Source organism: Mercenaria mercenaria, chromosome 4, assembly GCF_021730395.1.
Source record: "Mercenaria mercenaria strain notata chromosome 4, MADL_Memer_1, whole genome shotgun sequence".
In the NCBI taxonomy this organism is placed as follows: domain Eukaryota; kingdom Metazoa; phylum Mollusca; class Bivalvia; order Venerida; family Veneridae; genus Mercenaria; species Mercenaria mercenaria.
Genome location: NC_069364.1, coordinates 62,291,290 through 62,314,083, shown reverse-complemented (window position 1 = coordinate 62,314,083; position 22,794 = coordinate 62,291,290). Strand labels below are relative to the sequence as shown.

At 35.4% G+C, this 22,794-nt stretch overlaps 1 protein-coding gene and 1 non-coding gene across 2 annotated transcripts in view; one reads left to right on the top strand and one right to left on the bottom strand.

The window, feature by feature from the left end:
• Positions 1 to 209: 209 nt before the first annotated feature.
• LOC123551914 (uncharacterized) overlaps positions 210 to 22,794 on the bottom strand; it is a 62,082-nt gene continuing 39,497 nt past the window's right edge. Inside the window, exons 15-16 of the mRNA XM_045341202.2 lie at positions 15,410 to 17,764; positions 210 to 3,594 (exon numbers count right to left, since the gene is read on the bottom strand). Coding sequence (XP_045197137.2) covers positions 15,425 to 17,764 — 2,340 coding nt within the window. The 3' untranslated portion in view covers positions 210 to 3,594; positions 15,410 to 15,424. The remainder of the gene's footprint in view (positions 3,595 to 15,409; positions 17,765 to 22,794) is intronic.
• Trnaa-ugc (transfer RNA alanine (anticodon UGC)) lies at positions 21,443 to 21,515 on the top strand. Its single transcript has one exon. It is a non-coding gene; the product is annotated as a tRNA-Ala (tRNA).

Sequence of the window (22,794 nt, the reverse complement as noted above, 5' to 3'; positions counted from 1 at the left end):
TTAAATTTTCAGAGTCTGTGCTGCGTACTTGAAGTGTACTAGTGACCTCCTGCGTACATGCTGTGTACTCGTCGAAATAGTACGCGGTATGTACGCGGCATGCGGTGTATGTAAAATGTACTCCTCTGGCGTACTACTGTGTTCGCGGCATATACACAGCAAATACGCAGCATGTACGCCACAGAGGCTTGCTTCTGTAAGGGTTGTACTCAATGTCACCAAAAAAGATACCATAGCCTTCGGATCTGGTCCGTAGTTGTGTGCATGCAGCAGTACTGACCTGCAGCTTTTGTGTAGTTTATGGAGGCTCCATCAACGATAAACATACGCTTCGGAACAAAACTGACTATTTCATCAAGACATTTACCAGTATTTTGTTTACAACATGCTCGTCAAAGTGAAAGTAGATACTAAAAATAGTAGTTTGATGTAGCATCATGTAACTGACTGCACTGTGCTGCGACTGTTATTTGAATTTTTTCGGCCCCGTTCTGCAGTGTTTATACACTAGCCATTAGTTTTACTTGATTCGATTAAGGAAGCTAATTGTGCAAGACTATATCCCAGGTGCTAGGGTTTTGACACCTTTTAATTGGCGCCAGTTTTACAAATTTGGAGTTGTATAAGATAACACGGTATTTAATTGGCACATGATTACTCGCTAATTTCCCGTGGTGTAGATTGCAAATTCAGTAACCATGGTAGCACTGTTTGACATGTGTAGGTTTCACAAGTAAGAACAAAATGATATACTAGATCTATTTCTGTGGAAATTATGAGAATTTTTTTTTAAAACTAGAAATGTGTCCATGGGACACAGATGCCCCCACTACATGACAAAGGACACAAATTTTTTCCTAGGTCAGGGGCCATAACTCCTACAATACTGAATGAATCTGGACGTGAAACCCCAGGTGCACAACTGCACATGCTGACCAACATTGCTGTAAACTTTCGTGACTCTAGGTCAAATACTTTTGGAGCTAGGCGTGACACAACATCAAAATGACCAATTTTTTACTAAGTCAGGGGCCATAACTCCTACACGACTGAATGAATCCAGATGCGAAACCCCAAGTGCACAAATGCACATGCTGACCAACATTCCTGTAAACTTTCGTGACTCTAGGTCAAATACTTTTGGAGCTACATGCGACACAACATTAAAATGACTAATTTCTTACTGAGTCAGGGGCCATAGCTCCTACATAACTGAATGAATCCGGACGCGAAACCCCAGGTGCACAAATGCACATGCTGACCAAAATTCCTGTAAACTTTGGTGACTCTAGGTCAAATACTTTTGGAGCTACGTGCGACACAACATTAAAATGACTAATTTCTTACTGAGTCAGGGTCCATAGCTCCTACACAACTGAATGAATCCGGACGCGAAACCCCAGGTGCACAACTACACATGCTGACCAACATTCCTGTAAAGTTTTGTGACTCTACGTCAAATACTTTTGGAGTTAGGCGCGACACAACACTAAAATAACCAATTTTTACAAAGTCAGGGGCCATAACTCCTAAATGACTGAATGAATTCGGGCGCGAAACCCCAGGTGCACAACTACACATGCTGACCAACATTCCTGTAAAGTTTTGTGACTCTAGGTCAAATACTTTTGGAGCTAGGCGCGACACAACATTCTCGGAAGGACGACGGACGGAATGAAGGACGACGAAATTAAATGATTTCACAGTATTGATGTTTTCTTCATACTTGTCAGTCAATATATGATATTTGTCAGCTGATATATGATATTTGTCAGTTGATATATGACATTTCTCATTTCAATGACAGCCCTATGTTAAAATCACCTTTAACAATCCTCACAAAGAAACAAAACATTCTAACTTAACAAATATACCTTGTAATCTTATCTAACAGATCATGTTTAACAAAACATTGTTTAAAATTACATTGTATAAATACTTATTAAATATCACAGTCAAATATAAAATACTTCTCTTGTTTTAAATTAAAGGAAGATACTACATTAATTCTGAAAGCAGACGTCATCAAAAGGCAAAAATTTGTCAATGACCAGGTAACGGCAGCAAAATATAAAATCATGTTTAGACTTAATATAAGTTAATAACAAGAGCTGTCCGTAAGACAGCAAATACTCGACTATTCGAATTGTTGTCCCAGAAGCAGGAATATTACCCTTAATGTTAGAATATCTATAGAGTTTCAATCCAGTATCTGCATTAGTTTTGGAGATAGCAACTTGCATGCAAAACTTTAACCGGAAGTTTTAAGTTCACAGGGGACATAATTTGGCCAAAATGCATGTCAGAGTTATGGGACTTGATGCTATAACCTAGTTTTGTAACCCTGAAGATACAGTAAAGTTTCAATTCAATATCTGCATTTGATTTGGAGATATTAACTTGCATGCAAAACTTTAACCAGGATTTTCTAAGTCCAAAACGAGGCATAATTTGCACAAAATACATGACAGAGTTATGGGACTTGACCCAGTGAGGTTGGTAATTAATTGACCTAGAAAAGAAAAAATAAGTTACAGAGCTATATGCCTTTAAGTAATAGCTATATGTACTTGCATGCAAAACTTTAACCAGGATTTTCTAAGTTCAAAAGGGGGCATAATTTGGCCAAAATGCATGTCAGAGTTATAGCTCTTGATGCTATCACCTAGTTTTATAACCCCGAAGACACATGTGAAGTTTCAATTCAATATCGGCATTAGTTTTGGAGATAGTAACTTGCATGTAGAACTTAACCAGGATTTTCTAAGTCCAAAAGGGGGCACAATTTGGCCAAAATACATGTCAGAGTTATGGCACTTGACCCAGTGAGGTTGGTAATTGACCTAGAAAAAGAAAAAAATAAGTTTCAAAGCTATATGCCTTTAAATGATAGCCATATGTACCTGCATGCAAAACTTTAACCAGGGTGTGACACCGACGCCAATGCCGACGCCAGGGTGAGTAGAATAGCTAGACTATTCTTTGAATAGTCAAGCTAAAAATTAGCTTAATTCTTGCTCTGCAATATTTTACAACTGACTGCAAGCACAAAAGATAACAATAAATAATATTGCAATATACAAAATGTACATGTATATTTTGTATATTTTTACGGAAATAACTTTTTCCCCAAACTTTATATTGCAAGACTGCACTGGCCAACATTTGATAAACATATGCAGAAATATACTTAATATATTTACAGTGCTTGACCAAATTGCTTAGAACTTTATCCAATTGATGAGCTGTGTGTAGCTATCTTTGTTTTTCCCCTTGGAAAACAATGCAACAGAACATAGATCAAAAATAGATACAACGACATTTCTACCAGACCCAGTAATGTAATTTGTGTGGAAAGGATATCAGACTTTGTAATAATTCACCATATTCAAAATGCTGCATGTAAATCTTGTCTTACACATACGACTTTTCTTCAACCTGGATTCCCTAAATGCAACAGGATCTGTTTACTGCCATGACCATTTCCCACAATTCCAGATTTCTTTAACATGATCAACAACATGATTTCTCGATCACTCTGTATCATTTTCTGATACCAAACATCAAGCTTTACTGTACATCATGATTCTTAACCTGAAATGAAAACGAGAACTGTAGAGTGGAACAACTAGTTCAACCAAAGTTAAATTGTAAAAATTGTGCCTAGACACACTCACACATGGCATCAAATAAAAATCAATAAAGGCATCAATTTGAAAAATTGACCGTTCCAAGTTCTTAATGCTGAACACCAAGTCAGGATGCTGCCAGGAACATTTTTCAAGTCTTTGGTATGAAGCAGTCAGAAGGTGAACGTATGACCTCCAATACTTGAAGCGGGCGCTCTACCACTAGGCAAATGTAATAATGGAACATACTCCTATTTAATACTATATTTCTTAGGTAGTACCTTATTTTCTTCATGGTTTTATCCCACAGTAAATAAAAGGATTATATGCAAAAATTAACTGAATCAGAAACATTGTTTTTAAAGTGACATTGACACAAATCAAGTCATATGCTGATGACTACATCTATTAAAGTTGAATGAAGACCCCATGCAGCTGCCACTTTCAAGTATAACTTGAGGTAACTGGCTAGGCCCCTGGGTACAACCATTCGTCTTCCACAAGACAGCTGAATGTTCCTCACATGACAGGTCCAGTGTCTCTCACACTCAGTAGTGAGTGGCAAGTAATTGGTCTCAGACCATGAGTTGGATGTATGAAGTAATGTGAACTGAACAGCTATGTTACACAAGAGCTGTCACAGGAGACAGCGTGCTCGACTATTTCGATGCTGGATAATGAAACTTGGCATATCTGAGGAAACTAGAGCGATCACTGGAGTGTTTAATGACTCCAATTGTGGATGAAGATATTGCACAATAGCCTGAGTCTATGTCAAAAATATCAACTTAAAGTAATAAGAGAGGTAAAGATAAAATGTATCAAAACACTATATAAGTATATCCTAAGCAAAAAGGGGCATAATTCATTAATTATTGGTGCCAGAGTTATGCAGCCTGTGCCATATAGTGTGGGTGATGATGCTGAACAAATGTTTTAAGTTTGAATCAAATCCATTCAGTTATAACAAAGACAGAGTGAAAGTGCATCAAAACTTTAACCTAAAATTCTAAGTAAAAAGGGGGAATAATTAATAAAAGATTGGTGCCAGAGTTATGCACCTTGCATCATATGATAAGGGTAATGATGTTGAACAATTGTTTAAGTTTGAATCAGATCCATTCAGTAATTACAGAGATAGAGTGAAAGTGCACCAAAACCTGAAATTCTAAGTAAAAAGGGAAATGATTCATGAAAAATTGTGCCAGAGTTATGCATCTTGTGTCATATGATGTGGGTGATGATGTTGAACAACTATTTTAAGTCTGAATCAAATCCATTCAGTAATAACAGAGGTAGAGTGAAAGTGCACCAAAACTTTAACCTGAAATTCTAAGTAAAAAGGGGGAATAATTCATGAAAAAATGGTGCCAGAGTTATGCACCTTGTGTCATATGATGTGGGTGATGATGCTGAACAACTATTTTAAGTTTGAATCAAATCCATTCAGTAATAACAGAGGTAGAGTGAAAGTGCACCAAAACTTTAACCTGAAATTCTAAGTAAAAAGGGGGAATAATTCATGAAAAAATGGTGCCAGAGTTATGCACCTTGTGTCATATGATGTGGGTGATGATGCTGAACAACTATTTTAAGTTTGAATCAAATCCATTCAGTAATAACAGAGGTAGAGTGAAAGTGCACCAAAACTTTAACCTGAAATTCTAAGTAAAAAGGGGGAATAATTCATGAAAAAATGGTGCCAGAGTTATGCACCTTGTGTCATATGATGTGGGTGATGATGTTGAACAACTATTTTAAGTTTGAATCAAATCCATTCAGTAATAACAGAGATAGAGTGAAAGTGCATCAAAACTTTAACCTGAAAATCTAAGTGAAAAGGGGGGATAATTCATGAAATATTGGTGCCAGAGTTATGGCCCTTATGTCAGATGATGTGGATGATGATGAGGAATAAGTATTTCAAGTTTGAATCAAATCCATCAAGTAATTACAGAGATAAGTTGAAAAAAGAGAAAGTGCACCAAAACTTTAACCAAGGTGGGGACGCGGAAAGACGCCGACGCCGGGGCGAGTAGGATAGCTCTCCTTATACTTCGTATAGTCGAGCTAATAATATGAATTGAGCTGCCATGGAAAGTGATGTGAACTGAGAAGTATGTGGAGCAACCATGGTGAAGTAATGTGAACTGAGCAACTACAGAATAATGTGAATTCAGTCATCATGCAGAGTAATGGGAATTAAGCAGACATGCTGAGTAGCCATGTGGAATAATGTGAACTGAGTAGCCATGTGGAATAATGTGAACTGAGTAGCCATGTGGAATAATGTGAACTGGGCAGCTATGTTGAGTAATGCGAACTGAGCAGCTATGTGGAGTAATGCGAACTGAGCAGCTATGTGGAGTAATGCGAACTGAGCAGCTATGTGGAGTAATGCAAACTGAGCAGCTATGTGGAGTACCGGTAATGTGAACTGGCAAGCTATGTTGAGTAATGTGAACTGAGCAGCTATGTGGAGTAATGTGAACTGAGCAGCTATGTGGAGTAATATGAACTGAGCAGCTATGTGGAGTAATGCGAACTGAGCAGCTATGTGGAGTAATGCGAACTGAGCAGCTGAGTGTGAACTGGGAAGCTCTGCTGAGTAATGTGAACTTGGCAGCTATGCTGAGTAATGTGAACTGGGCAGCTATGTGGAGTAATGTAAACTGAGTACCTATGTAGAGTAATGTGAACTGAGCAGCCACAGAATAGTGGTAATGTGAATTCAGACGTCATGCGGAGTAATGGGAACTAGAGCTGCTTTTGAGAAAAATACATGTCTCCCACAACTGCCTAATTATCTAGATTGGCATTTCTTCTCCATTATGTATCTGAGTCACCCATGCACCAAGACCTGTATCACTGGCATCAGTAATTTCGGTAATTCAAGGGCCATAATTACGAAGTGCCTTGGCTGATTTGGCTAGTTATCGAACTTGGCTGAGGACTTATTGGCAAACACATTTTGTTCAAGTTTGGTGAAGATCGGATGAGAAATGTTCGACTTAGAGCGTGGACAAGATTTGTGACAGACAGACACACAGATAGGAGTAAATCAATATGTCTCCCACCACAGTGGTGGGAGACATAATTAAGCAGGCATGCTGAGTAATGAGAATTCAATAGCCATGTGGAATAATGTGAACTGAGCAGCTATGTAGAGTAATGTGAACTGAACAGCCACAGAATACCGGTAATGTGAATTCAGACGTCTTGCGGAGTAATGGGAATTAAGCAGGTATGCTGAGTAAAGAGAATTGAGTAGCCATGTGGAATAATGTGAACTGAGCAGCTATGTAGAGTAATGAGCAGCTGCAGAATACTGGTAATGTGAATTCAGATGTCATGTGGAGTAATGGGAATTAAGCAGGCATACTGAGTAATGAGAATTGAGTAGCCATGTGGAATAATGTGAACTGAGCAGCTATGTAGAGTAATGTGATTTAAACAGCCCCATGGAGTAAGAACAGCCATTTGGAGTAATGTGATCTGAACAGCCAGACTTGCACAGCCATGTGAAGTAATGTGAACTGAACGTCATGTGAAGAAGTAATATGAATTCAGCAGTATGTAGAGTAATGTGAATTGAGTAACCATGGTAAAATAATGCAAACTGAGCAACCACAGAATATTGAGTTATGAGCAGCCTTGTGGAGTAATGAGAATTGAGCAGCCATTTGGGGTAATGTGAACTGAGTTACCATGTGGAGTATTGTGAATTGAGCAGCTATGTGATTTGGGCACACAATTCTGTCAGCAGAACAAGAATTTAAAAGTTACTGTTTTCATGTCAAAGATATAGAACATGCTTTGTATAAGGTGAAATAATCTTATAGAAAATTTAATGTGGTGATTTCCCGAATATAAGATTAAGATTTCAAAGTTTATATATTTGAGGATTACACATTGAAAAACTAGGGTTAACCACTTAAACATTATTTACATTTGGCACTGGTCAAAGCATGTAGTTCTTTTGTTCAAGTCCTTTGAAGGGATTAAGGTTTTAAGTCTATTGTACAATTTAATAAATGTTTCTCTTGCATCAGGACTTTGCCTTTTAGTAGAACAGTGAAATAAATCTGTTGAACTGATCTATTACTGACACAAAAATAGTGTTGCATAGAAACCTTTGCAACATCATACCACATAAAATATTTCTCAGAAGAAAAATAACTAACTAATCTGTTGCAATCTCCAGTAACCACCCGGGTCTGATTTTCAATCTACCTTGTACTCTTGTATGAGTTCCCCTTCTATTACAGAAATATTATAAACAAGGGCTTCATCAATTTTTCTCAATGATTTTGGGGGCAGATATCTGCCTCAATGCTAACATAAACTTATAGCTAATTGCAAAAAAAATAAAAAAATAAAAAATGACTGATGTCAGTAAAGAGAATTAGCAATAGAATGTTGCTTTAAAGAACAGTGGTCATTTATTTTATCTTCAACTTAACTGCATATAATGTATAATGCACCCAACTGAAGTAATGAACAAAACCACTAAACTATCAACACCACTACTGCTATTTTTTTTTTTTTTTTTTAAAAGAGACTGCAGTCAAGAGTTTAAAATTTATAACAATACTGAGCCTTTGAATTAATGCAACTGGTGCGTATAGAACCAACTTCTATTCTATTGATACCACAATTTGAAGCCCCCATGGCGACAATATGTACAATTACCACAAATACAAACATCAAGACAAATAGTTGTGTTTCTTCTAGTCACATTGTTTACATGTCACACCGTCATTCAGGGTTCAAAATAAATCGAGACATCAAATATTAAATTTTTTTACTATATATGAACCGGAATTATTTAACTAAGGTTTAACAAGGCCTTCTGTGTTTAGTTAGTGTTGTTGAATAACTATACTGCTGGTACCATTATTAAGTTATGAACATAAAAAATGTCCCATTAACCCATATAAAGACAATACATGTAAGGAAGAAATTTACATGTATCAAGTATAGCTGCACTCTAATGAATAAACTTAACTATATGCCAACGATTCATTCATTGTATATAAACTTGACAATACATTCAAGTTTCCAAATCGTAACTGACAGATATGCCAAACATTTATACCACAAGTATTCCATACTACAATACAGATGTCCTAAAATCTTGACACATAAAATAATTAGGATCAATTTATGTTTTATAACAGTTATTCATGTTTGAATAGAATCAAATCATTTGCTTTTTTAACACCTGGCTAAAAAGTTTTTCCCCCAACTAGCTTCTTTCAGATATTAAAAAGATATAATTCATCTAGAATACTTAAGTTCTTTTTGCACGTTTATTGATATTTATACATGATATATAAATTGTAAAAGTTTATTTCAAATTTTCCTAAATGGAGAAGGTTGTAAATATACCATTTTTTATGCAACAATATTTTATATTACAGTAATATAATTTAATTTTAAGGGTATAAAATTTCTTGGTTTTTGCACTATATGGCTGTTTTGTGGGGATTTGAAATTGTGGATATCAACTTTTGAACACAAAATGTGAATTTTGTTTATTTGTTGAAATTAAATTTCATGCCCACAAAAATTAGCCCTAACTTCGTCCCAAACACACACAAATCACAGCACTACAACAATATGTACTTATGCTACTAGATTGTCTGTCATCATCAAAAACCAAGTGTTCATTTTCGAAACTTTCTAAGAGAGGAAAAAAACAAACTTTTCAAGACCAAGAAATTAAACGATCCAAACTTTCTTGCATGCAAATTAAGTTGAAATAGTATCATCCATTACACTTTTTTTTTGGACACACCTCTGGAATTAGTTTCTTTAAATATTGAAAATATATCTGTAAAACAACATGAAGTATACGTAGCACTACATGTAATACATGACTGTTCTGAGTTAAACAAAGTTTATCGGAAGCAGTATTTCTACAACTATGATGAAAACTTATCTATGTGTGGGATATAACTACTTTCTTTCAATTTAAATACCATTTTTTCTCATTTGTTGATGCAGTGCCTACCATGAACTAAAAAAAATATATATGGTTTTTTACAAGTACAAAAAGATGGTCCAATGAATTTATTCAAATTTGTCAAATGAAAATTCTGCAATTTTCTGATTGGACTGGATATCCAGTATTCTCACAGACCAGGTGGCATTATAAAAACATATTATAAAAATAAATTGTAAAAATACTTTTGCCCCCCATGATAACCAGTCAGAGGCAAGTGGGTACGTAATTTTGCATCCTGTGGCTTTGACCTTGACTAAATGACCTACTAAACATTCTGGAGTAATCTATGGACTACAGTTAATCATCCTAAGGAGTCTGACAAACAAATCATTCTTTAATTATTAAACAGAAACCATTTTCAGCCTTGAGGTCACTGTGACCTTGACCTTTGACCTACTTACCCCAAAAACTAGCAACTGTCTACTGACAACTGGCAATCATCCTATTAAGTTTGATGACAGTAGCCCATAGCATCATGGGGAACATTTCTGTGTAGTACTAAAAAATCCTTCAATGCAATTAAAAGTAATGGAGCAGAAACAAATTTTTAATTGCCCTTGAACAGTGACCTCGACCTTTAACCAACAAGCATAGATCATGCACTGACACATTGTCTCATCTTGGGGTAGGCAGTGGAACTAAAAATACAAACTTCATGTTTGAACTATCTATTTTAGATATATGTTTAGTTAACTGCATCAAAGTACATAGACTGAAAAAAATATTAAAATATCTTTTTCTGAAAAAAAGTTATTAGAGCTGAAAAGAATGATCCCAGGTAAAATATTTGGAAAAAATGGAGACAACTCCGCTAAGACTTTTTGGTAGGCTTAGGTGACTACTGACCTAGTACCTCATGCAAATCATGCACTTTTTACCTCTAGGCAGGAAAAAAGCATGCATAATTGCTACAAGGATTAGCAGTATGAATAGAAAACTATGTAAAGATCAAATCAGTTAATGCCCTGGGGAAAGTGTGACATTTTCTGTGGTGAAATTTGTCACCAAAGACATTTTTTTTTTTTGAAAAAGACAAAACCCACAGAATTTCACAAGGTAAAAAATGTTGAGAAGGCTATTGTTGGAAAGAGAACAATCTCTACTACCCATATATATGCGTCAAAGTATGGGAAAAATACCGGTATCTAGAAAACTGAGAAAATCAAAGAAATCAATTTTAGGACTGTTAGATGCATGATTGCCTTATTCTGCATATCATTTAACATTGATAGGTTACTTTTCCATTGCACTGATATAACATGTTGACAAATGGTGTTCACTAAACAAATTCACTTTATAAACATTGTTTCCCTTGTGTAAAGAGTGCTTTAGGGTAAGTCTCTACATGGGGCACATTTGTGTGTATCACTAAGATAATCCATCAATGCATATGAAAGTTATGGAGAAACAATTTTTACTTGACCTTGAATAGTGACCTTGACCTTTGACCTACAAGCATAAGTCATGTACATGCATAATCTACATATTACCCTCTATTCATATACCAAGTTTTATGAACCTAGCACTAATACTTTTTGAGTTACCACAGGATCCAGATTTGTGGAATGATGGACAGACGGGTGGCATTCCTACAGTGCCCTCCAGTGTTCCATCAGTAAATGACTAATAATAAACATTTAATCTTATCTATACCATGAGTTGAATTGTACCTGCATTCACATATACACTTTAGTAAAGTATGAAATCATTACGTGAAATGATTTTTACTGAGCGGTCAAAATTACCGTTAAACATAACATTTTATCAGACATGTACCAAATACTGCACTTGACACTGACATTTTTCCTAGACAAGCTATGGTGTCATATTACCTATAAAACATAATCATACATGCAAGAAAATTGTATGTTCTTTTATAAAGTAGGAGCGGATTTTCTGGCTTAGAAAGCAATTTACGTCATGTTGAATGACTTAGCAATTGTAGAAAATACAGATACAGCCATCTATTGATGATTTTACTTTGAATAAATTCGTACTTTGTAAAGATATTCAACATTAGTATAATATGAAAACAAGCTTTTCAATATTTAACCATTCTGACGACATTAAGGTAGCTTCTTGCATTCAAACATGAAACAATTTCAAAAGATTTCCCCAAAATTAATTTTATGTATAAAACCCTATCTTTATGTTATGTATGATCCTAAATGTTTTTCTAGGTTTGTCCAGTGTAAACATTTTCAAATAAGCTACATTTTAGAATCAATAGTTTCTTTTAGTGACGGTTTCTATTTAATAAATCCTGTTGAAAAATACACTGAATAACCTGGCAGGGATATGCAATCACTATTTGAATTGAAACGTTCATATCAAAATTAAATACAAACAAATGAGACCTTGCACATTTTAACAAGATTAACTTTTAACGGAAATAACCCTACAGTGTTAATATAAAGAACTTGTGCACCAAAAACGGATATCTTGAGAAAATTTATCTTTTGTATCTACATTTATAGCCATACTTTTCCCTACATTTTAAGAATGGTAACGTTTCACTTATTATGTCTGCAAATTTTGACGGTCTTAAATCAGATTAAGGAAAAAAGATTGTATTTTATCCCCGTATTTGGTCTAAATTCTGGCAGGAATGTATAAGATTTTAGCAAAAAGATATCAAAAATATTTAGAAGAACAAAAGATAACCTTAAAAACTTGATTAACCTTATGAAAAAGTTTAAATTAACCAATTTTTGAATTATCTTCAATCTTAAATTTTGAAAAAAAGGGAAAAAATATCTAAAAACAAGAGCACCGCCTTGCGGGTGCTGACGCTCATCTGATTTTTTTTGTGTAATAGAAATATTGTCCTACCCATGATTTTCTAAGTCTAAAAAGGGCCATCATTCTTGCAAAAAGCAGGACAGAGTTATGTTTCTTGATGTTCAGTGTCCACTTATGATGGTGAAAAACTGTTGTTTAAAGTTTTAAAGCAATAGCTTTGATAGTTTATGAGAAAAGTTGACTTAAACATAATACTCAACCAAGAAAATGATTTTCTAAGTCAAAAAGGGGCAATAATTATTGCAAAAAGCAGGATGGAGTTATGTTGCTTGCTGTACAGGGTCAGCTTATGATGGTCAATAAGTGTTGCAAGTTTCAAAGCAATAGCTTTGATAGTTTAAGAGAAAAAGTTGACCTAAACATAAAACTTAACCAAGAAATCTGATATTTTCTAAGTCGTAAAGGGGCCATAAATCTTGCAAAAAGCAGGATGGAGTTATGTTTCTTGCTGTACAGGGTCAACTTATGATGGTGAACAAGTGTTGCAAGTTTTAAAGCAATAGCTTTGATAGTTTAGGATAAAAGCTGACCTAAACATAAAACTTAACCAAGAAAACTGATTTTCTAAGTCCAAAAGAGGCAATAAATCTTGCAAAAGGCAAGATGGAGTTATGTTTCTTGATGTACAGGGTCTGCTTATGATGGTGAACAAGTATTCCAAGTTTCAAAGCAATAGCTTTGATAGTTTAGGAGAAAAGTTGACCTAAACATAAAACTTAACCAAGAAATCTGATATTTTCTAAGTACAAAAGGGGCCATAAATCTTGCAAAAAGCAAGATAGAGTTATGTTTCTTGCTATACAGGGTCAGCTTATGATGGTTAACAAGTATTCCAAGTTTCAAAGCAATAGCTTTGATAGTTTAGGAGAAAAGCTGACCTAAACATAAAACTTAACCAGGCAACGCCGACGCAGACGCCGACGCTGACAACCGCTCAAGTGATGACAATAACTCATCATTTTTTTTTCAAAAAATCAGATGAGCTAAAAATGGTCATACCATAAAGTAAAAGTGGAAAAAAATATTCTTACCTTTCCAGAATTAAATGATTAATCTATATTTAGTTGTAAAGCAAACCCCCAAAAATAAATGAAGCAAAATTTTCCTTTTCATTTCAGCATTCTTGCAGGAGCTATAACTCTTATCACTTGAAAATTTAATAGAAAAAGTCTCTATCCCAACCCTAGGGTAATTCAAACAACCAAACACAAGACTGAAGAATGTGTTTGTTGGCCATGTTTTTGTTATCAAAAAAATATGAACCACTTGCTCCAAATAAACTTTTCAGGAAATTTTTTGGGGGGACAATACTTCAATAGAAACCCATGAGTTGATTGTCTAATTCAGTTTTTATAAAAGACCTAAACTTACTACAAACTATTACAATATCAACATGAGAAATTTCAACAACAATAATTCGATAAATAAAAACATTTTTGCCTTATAAATTCAGGTCTTTGGAGACAATAATCTTCAAAAAGAAAAGATAACATTTGCTCAAGTATCAAAGCATCTCAACTGGTAATAAAATTTGCTTTGAGGGTACAATAAGTGTCTGATATTGTCCACTTCAGTCCACTACAAACTTCTTGTATGTGAATTAAATACTTATATTCTCTGCTGGGGATTAAAACATACCCTGTCTAATGACAATGTCTTACCGGAGTGACTGTGCAAGTTTTGCTATTATTTTAAAGGGATATGATTCATGCTGCATCTAAATACTTTTTGTTAAGCATATGAAGTAACAAAACTCATGAATATCTTACATGTATCATACTATGATATAAAGTAAGGCTGCAGTTGAATCTGCCTTAGTGGCCACTTGTATTAAATAGCCCCTTGCCTTAAAGTTTAAACAGCTAGTAAGCCTGCTTCCCAAATTTACTTTTTGTTCTTATTTCAACTTATGTTAAACAGCCACCTCCATCAAGCAGTCAGATTGTGTCACACCCTTGGTTGGCTGCGTAATGCGAGTTTTACTGTGTATATATATTTTTACTGCATGGCTAACACAGCTTTTCCACATTTTACAGACTACTCAAGAGCTTTTTATTCTGATACTACTTTTTAACATGAACAGGCTACTCAAGAGCTTTTTATTCTGATCCTACTTTTTAACATTAACAGACTACTCAAGAGCTTTTTATTCTGATGCTACACTACTTTTTAACATGAACAGACTAACTACTCAAGAGCTTTTTATTCTGATACTACTTTTTAACATTAACAAATATTTTTCTATTTTTTTTTTCACAAGAAGGTCTGCCCCTTTAAAAACCACATAACTACTTCATCTGTGAAGTGATTTAAGAAATGACAGAAAAGATCATTTAATAGAGTGATGATTATATCATGAATGACCCTCAAGGATTTACAGATATAAAGTAGTATATCATATTCTTATCACATGATGATTAGTCATAAATTACAAAAAAATACCCTGAAAAGTGTGTTTAGTGCAGTTTATAGATTCTAAAATGTGCATAAATTTACCTAGTCCATTCAAGCTTCCTTTTTTCTCTCACTTCTGAGAAATCCCTTATTTTCAATTCACTATGGAGGTCTATCTATACACGGATAGTAATGTTTTTAGGAAAGTATTAAAAAATAGAAATGAAAAGAATAAAGATTTTTTTATACTGAACTAAAATAATTCTATCAAAATTAGTCTGTCTCTGAATTAAATGAAAACTTAATTAAGTTTTGATGAGAAAAAAACACAAATCATTTGGTGTTTGTGCAGTGAACAGCTTGTGTTTATACAAGATTGTTGTTATTTTGATTATCAGGTCTAACATTTTTTTTTATTAGATGCCAACTTAAATTACTGATACAACCTGATCATTACAGTTGGAGCATTTTCATCTTACCGTACCCATTTCAGAAATGAAAACGGAAATGTTTTGAGTGCCCATAAAAGCCTAGGATGGTATGATTAGCAAACCTATCATATAAATATGTTTACCTGGACAATACAGTCTCACTGCTCCTCTGGTTGTGGTTTTACTGGAGCCCAGAGTCTCTCTGCGTCTGCTGCAGACCCATACGGGAGCAGTCCTCCAATCTTCCTGTCATCTGATGCCTTTTCTACCTCCAGTTTCAAATCCTTGAAGAGTTTCTGAGTTTCTTTGATAACTACATGAGGATCAAGTGTAGAGTTGGCAGCTTTGAAGGTCCCTTCATTGAAAGGAAAGACTAAAAAGAAGTCCCCAACCTTGGGCGGAGGACCTTTAGGTTTATGATGCGACATCAGCGACTTTGATTTCTGGCGGAACTTATGACTTGTTGGTGTTTTCTTGGATATTCCAGTCAGTCCTAGATTTATTGTCTCTTTCTCTCTAGGGGTTTTTGAAACAGATGACATACTTGACATGACTCCCTGAGCATGATTTTTCTGACTGAATTCCTGATCACTTCTCCTTGATACATTACCAAATCTAGAACTTGATCTAGTAACAAAGTTTGAAGGTGTTCTTGAAACATTTCTACTTTTAGTCATATTTCTATCAATTTGGGGCACATTCACCCTAGATTTACTTCTAAAACTGACTATATTATTTACAGGTGTTACACCTCGGTTTGACACTTTCCTTAAAGATTTTGAGTTTTCTGTCGGCCTCAAAGATTTGATCTGAAACGAGTCAGCTTCTCTTGGTGTCTCTGAGAGTACCTCTGTTTGTAAGGAATAGCTTTTCCTTCTATGACTGAATATTTTACTTTTACTATTTGTACTACTCACAGTCACTTTATCAGAGTTATCAGAGAAACTAGAATAAGCACTGTCCGAGTTTCCAAAACTTTTAAGAGACAGTTTATCACCACGCTGATTAAGAGATTGCACAGATTCAGTTTTCTTAATAGAAGACATTGTCCCACTTCTTTCAAATGAACCGTATGACTTCTCTAGAGTTGGCTGTCCTATAGAAGTTATTGTTGGGGCAGGTGTGAATCTTGCCCCTGAGTAAAGAGCATAAATATCTGCTTCAATATAGTCACTTTTGGCACTAGATCTACCAGAATGATCCTCACTGTCACCTTTCTCATCATCTGAAGGGTAAACCAGTGGTAAACCATAGCACATTTTCTCTTCACTGGTTTTCTGAATGGACGGATTGTCCTGCTGAATGAAAGACAATGTTTGCTCAACTTCAGGCGGGTCAATGCTTTTCAAGGTGGCTGATATTGTAGAGTTCATTCGTTGTATTCCGCCACGCTGGCTCAGTCTGCTTGACGTGGTTGTCCTGTCTACTGGCTCAGGTTTGTTCCTATTTGCAGACATTCTACCTCTGTTTGTCAGCCGACCTGTATTAACCTGCTTTTCTACACCAACACGATCAGCATCACTATCCTTGAAGTTTAGCATGTCTATTAAATCATGAAGCATAGGCTTCTTAACAAGGACATCAACCTGGCAATCTGTGCCAACAGCAGGGCTAAAATTAACTTCAAGAAGCCAAGGTTTCAAATTCTCGTCAATCAGAATATCAAAACCATACAGTTCATAGCAGTTCTTTTCTTTTGGCACTTGGGGAGCTTGTATTAGCAAAGTCAGAATAATTATGTTTGTAACTCTAGCCCACAGCAGTCGGTCATCCAGACTGTTTTGATGTAGATAGTACCGCAATTGAGTGAGGGTCCACTTGCATCCTGGTCCAATTCTTTCCTTGTCTGTTGTGTATGATGGACTGTGTTTATTGATAGATGTATTGGTCAAGTGTGCAAAGATGTTGTTTAGAGCTGACATATCATATTTTTCTGTACTGAATCTAACAATCCCTTCTTGGAATACATAAACTGTCAATGGATGGAAAGACGGCACTGCCACATATAAACGTATATCAAATTTGTAGCCACCTATCAACAGAGGACAAGCAATGTATTGCTGTACCACTGCATTACAATCATACTGCAAATCAGAAATATCTTTAAACACAAATATACCACGACCACGTGACATATCAGCTGGCTTACATATCCAGGCAAAATTCTTTGGATCAGTTTTTGCTTTGATCTTTCCATACTCAGCAAGATATCTTGTGTAATCATTTGGCAAATTAAAAGACACTGGACTAAAATTATACATCGCCGAGCCATGGACACCTTTCATGCGTTTCAAGTTCCTGACCAAACAATCCTTCTTTGTAATTCCAGTTGACTTTGGATAATGATTGAGTCTTTGCCAAGGGAAAAGATTCTCATAGTCACTGAGTCGGAAGCGTGATGTTCGCCACCATAAATTCCAGTCTGACTCACTTTGGTCATCCTCGTCAAACTCAACCCAGCCACGTTCAAGGAAAACTTGGCGGACAAGTTCAGGTCCCTGGCCGTGGTCATTCACTCGAAACACCAGCGGTTTCTTCGGCATCCCATTGGACATTGTTTAGAGGTGGTATGATGCAGTGAAATCATATTTGTGATAGAGGAAGAAGCCAGGGGTTCTCATGATCAGCCCTGAAAAGTATACAAGGTATTTTCATTATTTGTTAAGCATTCAGTATTTTTAATAACTTCCAGCAGGTAAGTAGATACCTAGCAAACTTGTACATTTGTACTTTTAAATGTAGCTATAAGATAACAAAAAGCTTATATAAGTTTTGCCTGACAAAATGTACCCTGGAAAAAACTTTGCAACCTAAAACTTTAACTATGTAATGTGTTTTCTAGTATAATACAATTGTTGAACAGCTTATAAAACCTTTGGTACTGTACACTTAAAACAATGGTAGTGAATCATACAGATCTGAGCAGCCTACTAATAATTATTATTTATTGCATTTTGTTACACAACCTTCATGTGCTTACTAATATGCTCATTGGTAAGTACTTAACATCAGAAAGTAACAATAATAATTTGTAATTTTTTTAAGTGCCTGACTGACTGACTGCAGTTAAACAACATATTTGCTGATGCTCAAAATATGTAATTATTCAATTTTATCCTGTCACTTGCAGTATTTTCGACCCGATATCAGGGTGCCGTATATCTTTCATGATATACCGTCAGTTGATCATGTGACCAGTGATATACGGTCAGTTGATCATGTGACCTTATGATCGATATTGTTGCCATAAGAAATTTTGCATTGAAACCATCACCATTGTGTTGGAAATGTCTGAACTAAGAAAATGAGTGGTCAAATAATGAGTTTCTATTCAAAATCGAGGAAGTTATTGCGATTTTGTCGGTGATTACGTCATTATATAAGTGACGTCATTACGAATATGACGTCATTAAAACGGCTGTCGCACACTTATTTTTGTAAAATAAATTGCCAAATATCGGAAAATGAAGTAATGACAAGATAAATAGAATAATAGGTTAGTGCCTAAGATGGAGAAAGTTTGGCTCGGCTCCGGACGTTATCAGGTTCGTCTTCGGCTCACCCAATAACCTCCTCCACCTCGCCAGATAAACTTTCTCATCTACGGCACTAACCTATTATTCTCTATCACACTATCCATGTGCACGGTGCTCCTGGTCATATTTTTCATATAAGCATGTACTTGACAGTTGAATTTATATAGTAACAAGATTATATATTTTTCCTACAAATAGCTATAGTTCCTTCCAAATTTGTTGTTTCAGGTGCGTTTTCCAATAACATTGCTAAAAATGAGTCAGAAATGAAAAAAAAAATCACAGCAAAAAAATTATAACACAGAGTGTTTCAGTATATGAAGTGGCTAGCTAGGGGTCCAACCTCTAGACCTGATGTTAGAGTTTTGTAAGGTGTTACCAAGGTATATGGTAATTGTTTGGGAGAAGCTATTATTAGCCAGTCAATTTAGTGGTCATAAAGTTGATGTTATTACATTTTTTTTGGCTTTTTGTTTTTTTTATGTATCTTTTTTAAAAAATCTAAATCTGGTTGCAGACATACTGAGTATGACATTTTAACAGCCACCCCTGACAGTCACCCTTATATTAACTCTTGAAGCAGCAAAACGAATTCAACAATTTATGACCACATTCCAAGTTCAAAATACAAAAGAAAAGCATTAATCTGGTAATTACATTAATCGTGCAATGCAAAAAAAAACATGAATTTGATAAATGCTTCCATTACAACGCACTATTAATACTTTATAGAATTCATAATCATGATTTTCCCAGGATTAAAGGATTATAAGTGCACTTGTTTCCTGTTACTTGCAACATACTTAAAGGAAGTGTCTAGCCGTCCGGTAACTGGACGCCTAGCCTGTGTCCTAGCCATCCAGTTACCGGACGGCTAGCAAATCCTCTGGGGATTTTCTAGCTGTCCGGTAATTGATTTCTTAATGAATAAGTAATGATTTTATATAGTTTTAACTGTTATTTACTTAAGATATCAATACTTATCTGTAAACAAAATATTGTGTGAATACATACCAAAATATATTTTTCATCGTCTCGAATAGATTACCTTTTTTTTCAGTCGATAAAACCAAGGAGATTGGTGTTCTATTTTTAGAAATGATAAAACATTGATCGCCGAACGTCTATGTTATTTTGTAAAAAGAGCTGTTTTTCTAACGGCCTAAACTTTAATTCTTAAAACACAAATTTATAAAAAAAATTGGATGAATGGAAAGCAATTCATAAATTAATTTTGACTTTAATTATTTCGAAATAAGATGGATTAATTATGAACGCTTAACTACTGTTTTTCTAAAAGTTTTCAACATCACAAATATTTGAATACTAAAACACGAAAACTGGAAGTATTTCAAAACTGTTTTAATTTTGAAAATCCAGTGAAAAAGTTGTTAAAATTTAAAAATTTCGATCCCACAAAAACATTATTTTGCCCGCCACCAGATGAACAGAAATTTAATGAGTGACGTCAGGGCGATCTCGCCATTATTGATTTCAGCATCGCATGAATAATGCAGTGATTTATTCGAGATGATTAAAAGTAAATCTTAAGTATGTATTCACACAAAATTTTGTTTGCAGGTAAGTATCGATATCTTTAGTAAATAATAGGTATCATTAATTATTTATTAGGCCTTTATTTTTTTATTGTTCGTTTTACAAACCATGGAACTGCCCAAGTGTCGTCGTCGGAGGGAATAAAATTAAAAATAAAATTTCAAATCCCAATTTTATTTTACTGCAGGAAAGTATAGGGTAAAAAATAAAGAATAATGACAGAGGAGGAAATAAAAAAATAAATTGATAGAAATTTCCCGACAGAAAAATAAAATTCCCCAATTTATTTTGTCGTAGGAGGGTTTGTAAAACGGAGAATAAAAAATTTATCGCCTTAGGAAATCTATTACCGGACGGCTAGAAAATCCAGAGTATTTTCTAGATGTTCGGTAACTGGACGACTAGTCAAAATAATTCGATGTTCAGATTGTTTTATATTTTTGACGGGCAATCTCAATGTCAAAACTTTGATGGACCAAAATAATGGAGGATAAATCACAGTACACTGTACACAGTCATGTAAAGTTATTGGTTTTATCGCTTGCGCATATTGGCGTGTAGACATGCCGTAAACGTTAATCATGTAAAGTACATACATAGGTTTAAATTGCCAGAAAATTCGTTATTTTGGATATCATTTGATAATTTTTGCATAAATCAATGAGGAATTGATTCCCCTTTCGATACATGTAAGTTTTATTTAAATTTATGGCCAATTCATGAAATAATCGGCATTTAAACCTATAGCATGAAAAAAGTCACCAGCCATGAAAATTTCATCGGAAATTGCTTCAACTATTTTGGTCTTTCCAGTGTTCGACGCGAATGGAGATATTGCCCATATGAAAAAATTATCTCAATGTTTCCTAGGATCGCATCAAATTAGTTGGGCTAACCGGACGACTATAACGCAGGCTAGGAGTCCGGTTACAAGATGGCTAGACACTTCCATACTTAAACCACAAAAAATGAGATTGAGAGCAAGTTTGTTTTTTTGAAAGATACACTATGTTCCCTCTCTGCAAATGTGGTTTTCAGTATTACTGATATATGAAGTGATTCGAGGCTTCTGGTAAACCAGGAGCCCGGTTAGCTCAGTTGGTAGAGCACCTGACTTGCAAGCAGGGGGTCGTAGGTTCGAGTCCTACACTGGGTAGATGATTTTCTCACCAAAATACAACATTGGCGACGAGGTAAATTGGAAACTGCGGGCTACAGTGGCCAGTTTATGTAGAGCATGCGGTTTGCAGGGGCTATACTCTGTTGGAAGCTGAACAGTTGATGTCCCGCTCTGCAATTCCACTGTAAAGGAAGGCTACGTGGCCAGTTATATAGAGCATGCGGTATTTGCAGAAGCTATACTCTGTTAGAAGCTGAACAGTTGATGCCTCGCTCTATGGTTCCACGATAAGCCTTCAAAATTAAAGTGAGGAGGAGTGTAGTGATTCGAGGCTTCTGGTAAACCAGGAGCTCGGTTAGCTCAGTTGGTAGAGCACCTGACTTGCAAGCTGGGGGTCGTAGGTTCGAGTCCTACACTGGGTAGATGATTTTCTCACCAAAATACAACAGATAACAAGACCTCTAGGCAGCCCTAACGCGTTCCCTACATGTCAGGTAAGCAGACTTCTAGACTCGTCCGGTTACTGGACCCCTAGCCAAGAGCTTTTCCACTCCAAAATATTTTGTCTGCGCGGCTTAAAATTCTTCAATGACAATGATACGAAATTATTCTTCTCACTTCCTGGTAAGAATCATTTGTAGCCGTTTGTTACTCCTCTAAGTAGCAATCAATATAAACAAAAATGTATATCCAACAAATACGTATGGTAACACATATTCACCTTGTCTACCCAGTTTCACTTTCGCGATCGAACGAAGTGTTTACATCATGTGACTTAACGACAATCAATGAAAAAGCTCGTTACAAAAAACAGTCGGTGCAGAAATACAACACTTTGTAAAAATTGATCAAGCACCGTTGGTATCACACCACCATTTACTTCTGGTCAAATAACGCTAAATATTTCACCTTCTTGTGGAATCTTCTGACGAGCAAAAAAGCTTTTACCAAGATTACAAAAAGAACTTTACCAAAAGATAGCCCCAATCAATACAAAGATATTCCAACTATCTCTTGAAACAGGTCAAGTCTCAAAAGACTAGAAAAAAGCAATCGTTGCACCAGTCTATAAGAAAGGTCCATCTCCATTCCCTTGGAGTCTGGGAAAAGGACTGGTCAATGGAGTTCAATCCGGATAAGCTTGTGTGAGGTATTGAGGATTACTCGAAAGAAAAAACCTATCATCTACAATTATACACTCCATAATATAGCACTAAAAACTGCAGAAGCTGCTAAATACCTGGATGTCACAAACAATTCACTTAGATTCATCAAAAGAAATGTCAAAACAAACAAGAGAAAAGTAAAAGAAACA